The sequence below is a fragment of the Misgurnus anguillicaudatus genome, chromosome 2 (genome assembly GCF_027580225.2).
Source record: "Misgurnus anguillicaudatus chromosome 2, ASM2758022v2, whole genome shotgun sequence".
Lineage (NCBI taxonomy): Eukaryota > Metazoa > Chordata > Actinopteri > Cypriniformes > Cobitidae > Misgurnus > Misgurnus anguillicaudatus.
Genome location: NC_073338.2, coordinates 8,646,760 through 8,658,499, shown reverse-complemented (window position 1 = coordinate 8,658,499; position 11,740 = coordinate 8,646,760). Strand labels below are relative to the sequence as shown.

Sequence of the window (11,740 nt, the reverse complement as noted above, 5' to 3'; positions counted from 1 at the left end):
AACCCTTTTTCGCCTTACTGACAAGCAGTCAGTAATACGCACACACGGCCCGCTGCCCATAATTGTATCAACGCTTGCGGAAAAAACCCCGGTTTGGCCATATACTGTGTATTGACACCCCACAGCTGTACGGTGTCTCTAACACCTTTCTGCCAAATTCACTCGCAGCCCACCTCAGTTTCTCCGCTACGATACTGACGGCGCAAACGAGCACGGTCTTACGGCTGTTATTCTCTCTTCCTAGAGAGATGGCAGCCTCAGACTTTTTCGTGGCTCCAAGCGTTTAAATCGCGCCCTCTCCGGACGGCCACTCAAAGGCTTACAGCCAATCGGTTTATGACGTTTTTCGGCCATATAGCTGATTTATATCAGCAGATCCGAAGACGCTCACACCTCCGCTCCGCTCCAATACTGGGAGATATTAAGGGCAATATCAACCTCAAGTGAGCTTGCTACCTGCCACAATAAGTTTCGTTTATGACGCTCGAAAAGCGAGCTCAAAGCACAGTCAGACGCGCGGCATCTCGTTTAAGACGGGCTCACGTACCCCTCTAACGAGCCCCAGAAAGCTGAATATCGTGGCATTCTGTTCATAAGACCACTTCAGTTTGACTGATTAAAGGTCCCGCCCCGAGCTGACGGCCTGGAAGCTCATGCTTTAAGTTACACACGGCTGCATGAAGTGCTATCATTATGAGTTCGCCAGCATCTGCTGTGGGTTGAACACGCTTTACGACGGCAATCAGCCTTCGCTTGTGGAATGCCTGTTTGTCTCATATCAATCACCTTGTACTGTACATACGGTCCATTAAGGGGATGAGATATGTATTTTAGCACTGCAGCACTCTCGACTGTGTTATTGTCATAATGCGGTCGGGCAAACTACGGTGGTTCCATTATTTACCGAACCAGACTGAGATCTCGCCCCTGTACAAGCTGACGAGTCATCTGCTTTATAAACTCATTGCATCGCTTTATAAGCTATGTTCAATCAGAGTGATATGCATCTCGTGCTTAAACTACCAAGATGCAGACATATTAACCTGTTACGATGGGCGTGCGGAGATTGTGACCTACATTACGTGCCTTATGACACGTTGACACGAGCTGCTCGGACCCCTTTCGCGAGGCGTCCTTATGCAAAGTCTGATCTATTCTGCCTAGTGACAGCGAAAAGTCTAAACCCCCCGCGGGGTGGGTGGAACACTTTTCTCCTCAATACAGAGGCTTGTGCACGGCTGCTCTCTTCCCCTACCTATCTATGTGGCGGTGATAACAGCAAACCACGCTCTTACGATCGACCATTCACTTTATTCATAAGCCTGTCATTTCTCAGATGCGGACGGTGCCAGAGGCGCAGCGCTCTGGAACTGTCCAAGGTCCTGTATAACAGATACGTCTGACGTACATCAGACGATCAGCTGTTCATCTGCGTCACAGATCACTCACTAGCGCACCTGTCAATACAGGTTATTTATGGATCATTGACGTTATCACCTCCCGTGACAATGATGCTCACTCGTGGTTAGTCTACTCCATGTATGGATTAGCTCCTCGGACATGGTCTTAGAGGTTTCTCATTTGACATTTGTGACACGGCCGGCTGCTCCCCGCCGTCCACGTTGTCAGTTTACAGCTTCGACATCCCTGCTTCGCACACTACTGAGGTTTGTTGCATTAAAGGTGCGCCCGTAAGCTCACCTGTATGCACGATATGGGTTTTAATTATATGCGTCCACTGTGCGCTTATAAGCTCACATATGCACGCTATAACATTTCGGCATACACTAAAGATGCGCTCAGAAAAGCTCATCTGTATACATGGCTGTGTTATGCTTTGTGACACATACATACATTGTTGTTCATCTGTGTACAATCACGGTGCGTTGGGGGCCCACCGTTACGTTCATCAATCATATCTGTACACATTCACGGCACGTTCTGTGCACTGATTTATCTATACGCATTCACGGTGCACTGAAGGGTTCACCCCTGTGCGCACAATTTATTATCAGAACACAAGATGGCGCGCTCGAGAATCTTGCCGGCCTGTGCATTATAACACTCTGATTCATCTATATGCATTCACGATGTACTCAAGTGTTCACCTGTGCCCGTGCAATTTATAGTCAATACACATTTACGGCGCGCTTGGAAAGCTCAGCGATCTGTGCACTTTAATACTACCTATATGCATCCCGATGCGCTCGAGGGCGCACCTGGGTTCACACTATTGTGGTATCTGTATAATCCCACGCTACGAACCGTTCTGCCGCATATTATAGTCAGATCGGCCGTTCGTGAGCTTCGCAGATCACTCACTATGTATGTCTGTTGCTTACAGTGGTTATTTACATGGATCGTTGAAACCATCGCACTGGCTCACGCCCCTCTATGAGCTATGTCCTATAGGTTAGAGCCCACTCTGTGCGAGTTTGGCTTCATCATGGACTTGGTCTACAGGGGTATTTATATTTGATATCTGCTACGCGGCCGGCTGGTCTTCGCCGTCTACGTTTGTCAGATTGTACAGCTTAGACGTCCCTGCCCTACGAGCGCAGGTTCTCTCGGCTCAATCATGCACGCTCATGCGTTTTATGTGTACACCACGGTGCGCTCAGCGAGCTCACCAACGTGACTCTGAATTTTCTTATCTCGCACACCCGCGGCACGCTCGGTAACTTGCCATCTTGTGCTATGTTATGTGCCCCCGGTGCATTTAAAACCCCACCGTATGCACGTCAACATTTTATATGGTGCTTACACTTTTGCTTTAAAGCTGTGAATATGCCGGGTATAGGGCACTTCAGTACGTTGTGTATGCACGGCGTGATGGGATTACGTTCCCCCATAGCGTCAGCAACTGACGCAATGCGAAGTGAACCGTATTGAAAGGGAACGCTTAGGTTACTCACGTTACCCCGGTTCCCTGAAATAACGGGAACGAAGCATTGCGTCTCTTGCCGTGCTACAAACGTCTACGCAGCGAGTGTTATTCGGCTGCGCGCTTCAGTCGAATAATAATGAGCTCTTGACGCTTGACGTTCAAACGTCATTGGTCTGTACTTTGTACAGACGTTAACCAATAGGCTTCAATCGCGGAGTAAACAGGAGTTTCCCGCATAGCGTCAGCAACTGACGCAATGCTTCGTTCCCGTTATTTCAGGGAACCAGGGTTACGTGAGTAACCTAAGCGTTATGTTTGAGCTGTGAATCTGCTGTTTTTTTTCACACCACAGCCAATCTGATTGATTATTTTGTTTGCTAAAGTATCAGATTATCTTCTCAGAGTAAACATTAATTTACTATTTTGCATTATCATCATCTTTGCTGGGGCCAGAAAGTGGATCTTATTTAGATGATTTATCACATTATTAACTACTGAAGATATAAAGCAATAGTTCATCTAAAAATGAAAAGTAACCCATGATTAACTGATCCACAAGTCATCAGAGATACATGTCAACACAAGATAATGCAGTTGATAAGTAGACTATACTTTATTGTCCTTTTCATGAAATTTGTTTTGGACTGAAAGCTGCAATACACAGTCATACACACAACACACTATAGCAATAAATAAAAATAGAAAAATGAACTACAAAACAACATACAACAAAATAAAACACACCTAAGCTAACTGCATAATTATTTCAAAGAGTAAATAAGGTTGCATAAGAACTACATTTATATATGCATTTGGCAAGATGATATATTTTGATTAATTATTTTTAAAAAATTATACCATGGAACTCAGTGAGTACCGTAAACTGTGTGGTTTATCAAAATATCCGATTTATCAAAATATCTTTACTGCAAAAAATTATGTGTTAATTGTTTACACATTGTGTGTGTCATGCCATTTTAGCCGTTATTTCATGTTAAAATTAATGAAAGGGCCAACACAAGTTGTGTTAAAAACAGTGACGGGAGTAACACATTACAAAGTAATTCCGTTAATGTAATTCCACTACTTTTAGCGGTAACAAGCATGTAACAAAGTATTTTTTTAAATCAAGTAATGCAGTTACAATTAGTGAAATTTAAATTAGTTGGTTACTCGCGTTACTCTATTTTTGCCTCAAAGAATCTTTACACATCCTTTACTTCTCTGAAAGAAAATCTATTGTTTCTGCCTTATATCATATCATATTAGCAGCAAACCAATGTCTCCATTAAGCCCTTTATATAAAAAAGTTGTAAATGCACAAAGTCTTTCTGTAGCTCAACTGATAGTGTAACCATTAACAATGTCTGCAGCAAAGTCGTGGTTTCATCTTTTAGGCAACACAATCATTATATTGTTATCAAGTATTGCTGTTACTATTGTATTGTTATCAAGTTGATGAGATGCATGCGTTTGCCAAATGCCTAAATATAAATGTGTATATTGAAAAGAATGGGTGGTAAATAGAAAGTTTATAGTTGTGTATGATTTGTAGTGAGTGCTTCAATGTTAAATGTATAGAATAATATATACCTTTATTTCTTTTCCAGCAGTAGAAAGAGCCAGAAATAATCACCAAAACCACCACCACAACTACACAGACCACCATCCAGATGATATGTTTTTCTGGTCCTGTATTCTCTGGATGAGCTGTAACAACAGTCAATTCAAACGAGTGGTACTTAAAAGTTTAGTAAACCTTAGGACGAGAATTCTGCTGGATTTCTGCTATTGTTGCATCTTTATTAAAAGCATTGCGCTGTGTATGTTTGTGTGCGTAGTCTAGGAGCAATCATTTACCTTTACAAAGCTGTTTAATGTCTATTCTGTCTGTTTTCCAGCTGATAGGGTTGCTATGGTTACAGATGATGGTTTCATTACTACAGATCAGGATGAGAGTGAACTTCTCATGTGATGTCACTTTCTCTGGAGGGCACTTATCATTATTATAAGTGGAGTGAAGTGTGAGGTCATGAGCTCTACATGTGACGTTTACAGTACAGGAGTCACTGCTCGGGTTAAAGATGACAGTCAGCTCAGGAGTCTTCACTGCATCTGAAACACACATGCAAGAATATAAACCCACAAAGATGCACAACACAGAATGAACTAATGAACTGCAGAAATAGCAACCTTTTGTATCCACTAACAGAAATACACTGTTAAAATTTATGTCACGTGAAATCAGAATTTGATGTGGAAAGAAGTGGTATGAAGTGAAGCTATGTTTACATTATATATAGTGTAGTACAATTCAATTGTTATTAAATGAATTAAATTAAGCTGAAGTTTAAACATCACCACACAACAATAACCAAAAGTGATGATAAAAACTATTTGTATTGTATTGTATATTTGGTGCTGAATACTAAATGCTGTGAGACTGCAAACCCCCCAACAAATCTACATTTCATGTCATTAATCAGCTCTCACACTCACCTATAACAGATACTCTGTGTACTGCAACATCTCTATTTATTTTTCCAGTTATTCTTGCCGTATAAACTCCACTGTCTGTCTTCTTCATGTTCTTCAGTGTTAGAGAGAAACGTGTAGTATTAAACTCCACTCTGTCCTTAAAGGCATTGTAATAATATACTGCTTTAAATTTATTATAATATTTCACTAAAGTGTCTGATTTTTCATTCTGCCAGAATATCTCTTCAAACTCATCAGGTAGTTTATCTCTCTGTATATTCAGTTGAACAGAAGCTTCTGTCTCCACAAACACAGTGTCTTCAGCTCTGGACCCTGAGGTGAGAAAGAATCACAGATTAGTAATTGCTGGTTATATTTTTCATAAACCCATTTATCATCAATAACATTCAGCATTGTCATGTTTATAGGTGTATGAACATGCATAATCATGTTTTTATTTAATTTTCAAAAAACAAACTAAAGTCTCAAATTTTTGCATTTTTAGTCAAGTCCCGAGTCAAGACAGGCAAGTCCAAGTCAAGTTGCAAGTCATCAATTTTAAGATTCAAGTCTTAAGTTAGTGCTCTTTGCCCAAATTAGTGTATCAGTATTAATGATCATATCAAATTAATATTAATTTATACATACTTGCACGCAGCAACACAAGTTGGTGGCTCAGATATCAGAGAATTGGAATTAATTTGATGTTGCCGAGGTAATATCTGCGGGTTATTTACTAAAAATGCATAAATTAAATAACACGGGCGCAAATGTTAAGTATTCCATAATGACCAATAATTTACTAAGAGCAGCGCAAATTAGTTCAGGGTCACAAATAAGCAGAGCTGATGCTCCTGTGGGTGTTAAATCCCAGCTTACAAGCCAAAGTACACTGAAAAGAACTAGTAGACAAAAAATGAAGGGTTACAAGAGGTTTAGAAACACCTGCTGTTGTGTGTCTTCTCCTAGTGACTCCTCTTTTATTTTCTTTAGCAAATAAAAAATAACATGGCTTGGTAAACAATATTTTTGAATAATATGATCCTCGAACATTCCAAATAAACTGTTACATGTTAAAAAATCCTAATAAAGTTTACTATTATTCTTAATCAATTGTAAATTGTTGTAATATGCGTATGACTTGTGAATGTAATGCTCGGTCAACTTAAATAAACCAGGCTTGATAACGCAGTCTGCATTTGCGACCTTCGTAGGCTGCAGCTTTCGGTTTGAGAAACGGTCCATATCACGTCAACCTGAGCTGACTGCACGGCAGGCAAGATCGACCGCCAGGCCAGACCGGTAAACGTCCCAGTGCTCCAGATGGCCAGTCTGCCCCTGAATAGACTTCTCTCATTGTCTTTTGTGGGGTATCTCTTCTTCTGTCACTACCCTCAGGGTGCAGCTAGCTACAGACGCCATCAACGCCATCTAGTACCATCGAGGATTTTGAAGTCTCGGCCCAAGATTCAGTTTTTCTGCATATGTAATTGAATGTGTGGCGTGAGTGCATGTAAAAACAGGCAAAACCGTGTGTCACACAGCAAAAGTTTGAGAGTTGGCAGCTTTGTTTGTATCAGGAAGGCATGTAGAATATGTTTAACTTTGCTGTAATTTTTGAATGATTTTCATTCCTATGTCTATGACAACATATCAAGTGACGTGACACTGGCTGTATATGATTGCCGAAAAAAAAGCGACATATTCAATATTCAGATTCTCAAAATGTGTAAACAAATGTTTAAGTGTTGATGAATGTTATTTAAATGTTAAGTTTATAATGTGCAGCTTATTGCTAAATTGAGGGGCTATGCTCTGCAGACTGGATTTACAAGGCTTAAATTTGTTAGTTTATCCTGAAAGAAATGAAAGTGACATGAAAGTGAAAAAGTGAGAAAAATGTATTATACTTAACTCTTTCCCTCCCATTGACAAGTTATATCATCAATTGAGAGAAAACATTTGCATAAAAAACGTGTTTCTGAAAAATGTTTATGTTAACTCTTTCACCGCCAGCGTTTTTTAAAAAAGTTGCCAGCCAGCGCCAGCGTTTTTAATGATTTTCACAAAAGTTTAATGCCTTTCAGAAAATGTTCTTCTTCAAATATATAAAGATACAATATATCAAATGAAAGAACAGACCCTCTGCTTTCAAAAAAAAAAAAAAGGTTTCATCCTACCTTGAGTAGTTCTTTTGTAATCAGCTTTTGAATATGGGTAGGTTTCTGCAAAAACACCACATTTTGAGCAAAAAGCAGAGATAATTCCATTTTTGTGACGGACTTTTCATAGAGATCCCATTCAGAGCGATCTTTAAAAAAGACACGGACATGCAGCAGCTTGCCAGAGGGCAATACTTCCGGTTTTAAAAAGTTGCGGAAGGAATAATAGCGGTATTGCGGAAAGACGGAAATACTCGTCATTGGCGGGGAAGCGTTTTCTGTTGATTGATGAGATATCTCGTCAATGGCGGGGAAAGAGTTAATCTGCAATACCGCGATTATCCACTTACATGATTTATGAAAAACTGAAGCCAAAACGTTATTTACAAATTTTAAACTCTGTGTATGTTTTGATAATCATTCTGAATCAATCTCTAACAAAATTTCTTCACACCAATGCAATTATTTCAGCCTTTTGATTAAAAAAATATTTTTAAAGAAAAATACCCATATTTAAGAGTTTATAAGCAGAGAAAAATATATAGATAGGTTTTCACCATTTTGTTTTTTGTTTGTTTATTGTTTATTTGAAAGCAGAGGGTCTGTTTTTTCATTTGATATATTTGTATGTTTATATATTTTTTAGAAGAAAATTTTCCTGAAAGGCATTTTGTGAAACTTTTGTGAAAATCACCAAAAATGCTGGTGGGTAACTTTTCAAAAAAACGGCTGGTGGGGATTGAGTTAATAGTTACATACACAACGATCTTTTGGTGAAAGAAATTTTAAAGGATCATATTGCCACTTGCCTAATGTGTAATTTTTAGCTGCCAGTTTGTAAGGATTTATCTAATAATTCTGTTGCACCAAACTTTAAACCTTGTTTTTAAAAAGGAGGTTAACATGTAACCCATCATTTTGATCATGGATTTAAGTTGTATTTAAGATTAACTTTTGTCCAGTTGCACCCTAATTTTAAACCCAGATTTAAATCTCGATTATGGATTCATTTAATAGAGGTTTAAATAAAATGAAATGCACATGCAATTAAAAATGTGACTGACTGAACCAAGCAGTAGAGGTCTAACAAAAACAGGCCTCAGTGAGGTGATTAAAAATACAAATTAAAGCACATCACGCTGTCAAGTGCGAAGCTTGCAGGACTCTGATCTGATTATGAAGTCTTTCCGAGTCACAGGGCTCAAGTCCAAGTCAAGTTTGAAGTCATTGCTGTCAAAGTCTTAGTTGAGTCTTAAGTCTTTAATTATGTAGAGTCACAAGTCATCAAATTTGGGTCTCCAGTCCAAGTTGAGTCACAAGTCGACTCTCTAACCACTAGGCTATAACTGACATGATGACATGGGACGCAATCTGAACACACACCCATACTTGTGAAAAGGGAAAGTTTTGTGTTTGCATTGAAGACATTTGAAGTGTTTGCACACTGTCTGGTTGAGAGTGGAGAGAAGTTCATAAAGAGCTTAGGGCATATAAGAGTGCGCATCCAGCTTTGTGCCAAGGAAAACCCTTGAGAGTAGAGGTTTGCGCTCTTGTATGTATGCAAGAGGTTTGCAGGTAGAGGTTTGTGCTCTTGTATCTTAACACGGTAGTAACTTCTTAGAGGGGCCTGCGGGGTATGTAGTTAAAGGTGCAATTTGTAAGATATTTGCAGTAAAATGTCCAAAAACCACTAGGCCAGTGTTATATATTTTGTCCAGCTGATTACTATCAATATCTGTAATGTTTTCAACTACTTGTAAATCGTGAGAAAATTTCCATTCAAAACATTGACAGAGTTTGGAACAAAACGAGAGAAAGAATGAGGATCAATTTGTTGTCGCATTATCTGGATAAAAAGAGCTTTACGACAACATTTAACTAGTCCGAGTTTCTGATCCTGCTTGTGTTTTACGCAAATGGTGAGTTGTTTTGATTCATAACCCTTCAAAAACTGTATGCTATTATATTGATCACAACATTAGTTGTAGATTGTAATCAGCGCGTCTTCCCGCGGACGATATGGACATCAAGAGGTATTGTACAGCAATATAAATGGTCATTTTAAGACACTTCACAATAAGATTTGTACTGTCAATACATTATGTGAAAAATCATTGTAGATTGTAAGTTGAAAACTTAATTCTGTGCTGTGTTTACCATCAAATTGGACTAATACTGTAAACTTTGGACTAATACTATGACTAACAATTTCGTTTTGAACATCACATATTAACTTCAATAATGAAATAAGCAATGTCATCAAACGCAACATTTATAAGACTTGATTACCTTATCCATCAATGTGATTTCTCGTTCGCATCTGATTGATGGCCATCAGCGGTTGAGTTAAAGACTACAAATCCCATAATTCCACGCTGCTTCAGCGTTTCATTAAACAACACCATTGTTATTGATTTGATCTGGCGCCATCTAGCGCGCAGATAATACAAATTGCATCTTTAAAACGGCTCATTCTATGGTAATAAAAACATAACGGTTCATTACTGTATATAACATCTTTTTACACCACTGATAATATAGTTTTGTATATGTGACCCTGGACCACCTCAATGTTTCCAATACATTGATTTATCTGTGGCGGCCTGGTATGCCCGGGCATGTGTTCTGTAGTCATAACTTTGTGTAACAACAACAGTGTATTCTCTCATATTTCTGAATTTGCACTGAATTATCTGCACTATATGTGATATAGTGCAGATAATTCACTATATCACATATTTACGTAAAAAGATGATCACTATAACTAATGCTTCTAACCTTAAGCAGATTGTAACACAACCCACAAGAATTTCTCTGAATGGTAAATTCAAATCAACATGCATTGACCACATTTTTACAAATGTGTATGAGTTGTGTTCACATGTCATCTCAGTAGGAGTAGGATGCAGTGATCATAATTTAATCATCACAACAAAGAAAACTAAATTGCCTAAATCTGGTGCAAGGATTGTCTATCGAAGGTCTTACAAAACGTTTGATTCTAATGCGTTCGTGGAAGATGTTGAAAGGTCCACTTGGTCTGCGGTTTGTGACGAGGAGGATGTTAATGCTTCTTTACATATTTTCATGGATAGGTTTGTGAAAATAGTTGACAAACATGCACCAATTAGAAAAAGGTCGATAAAAGGCAATAATGCTCCTTGGTTAGATGCCGAGCTAAAATCTATTATGAGGGAAAGGGGTAATGCCAAAGCTGAAATTCTAAAATCTAAAAGTGATATGGATGAAAGGTATTATTGTATGTTGAGAAATAAAGTGACAAAGCTAAATAGACTAAAAAAGAAAATATATTTTAGTCAAAAGATTAGTAACTCATCAAATAATAGCAAGCAATTGTGGAAAGTGATAAATGAAATAATGTGTAAAAAGCCAAAGTGTTCTAATAAGTATTTGGAAACAGCAGCAGAAATAATCACTAAACCTTTGGATATAGCAAATCATTTGAATGACTTTTTTATAAAGAAAACAGAAATTTTAAGATCTAGTATGTTATCATACCCTGAGGATTCACCGTAGTAATAATACACACCCGTCGCTATGGGCGGGCCTTAGGGGGCCGGGCCCGCCCTCAAGGATGCTTGTGCCCCCCCCAGTATTTAAAAAAATACTGTCATTTTAAATTATTAATGTTGCTAATTTTGTGTTGCATTAATGTTGTATTCTTTATAATTAAAACATTAAAAATACAAAAAACAATTGTGTGATTTTGTTTGATTAATGGGAATCTAGCTAGACTGCAACAGCCTATCACGAGGCTACGTACGACACGTAGCCTACGTCAGTGTAGCCGCTCAACAGTTACCGCACTTTTTTTAAACTGGATGAGTTTTCGCTTAGCTATACTGCTTTAAGATGGATATTATCCGCAAATGGTTAAAAGCCCAACAACAGTCTCCAAAAGATGCGCAGCAGTCAGACAGAAAGAAACTCTGGTGGCCTTGCAACCAATTTGGCGAGCTGCTCCATTGGTTTTACTTTGTTATCTGACGACGACACCAACGTAACCGCTAAAATGTACATTTATAATTGACTGACATGTTTGTCTCAACGAAAATGAACCTTCCGACAACCGCACAATGTCGCAAGCGCTCTTGGTAAACAGATGAGAGGTTTGAAAAGGACATTGACGCACACAGGCGAGAGAGTTCGGGTCTTCTCGGGTCCGTTCAGAAAAAACACATTCATTTTTAAA

At 38.8% G+C, this 11,740-nt stretch overlaps 1 protein-coding gene across 1 annotated transcript in view; it reads right to left on the bottom strand.

Moving 5' to 3' along the window:
* Positions 1–334: 334 nt before the first annotated feature.
* The window catches only part of LOC129443307 (CD48 antigen-like), a 36,619-nt gene continuing 25,213 nt past the window's right edge, over positions 335–11,740 (bottom strand). The window contains exons 2-5 of the mRNA XM_073857992.1: positions 5,387–5,698; positions 4,748–5,002; positions 4,481–4,597; positions 335–411 (exon numbers count right to left, since the gene is read on the bottom strand). Coding sequence (XP_073714093.1) covers positions 335–411; positions 4,481–4,597; positions 4,748–5,002; positions 5,387–5,698 — 761 coding nt within the window. The remainder of the gene's footprint in view (positions 412–4,480; positions 4,598–4,747; positions 5,003–5,386; positions 5,699–11,740) is intronic.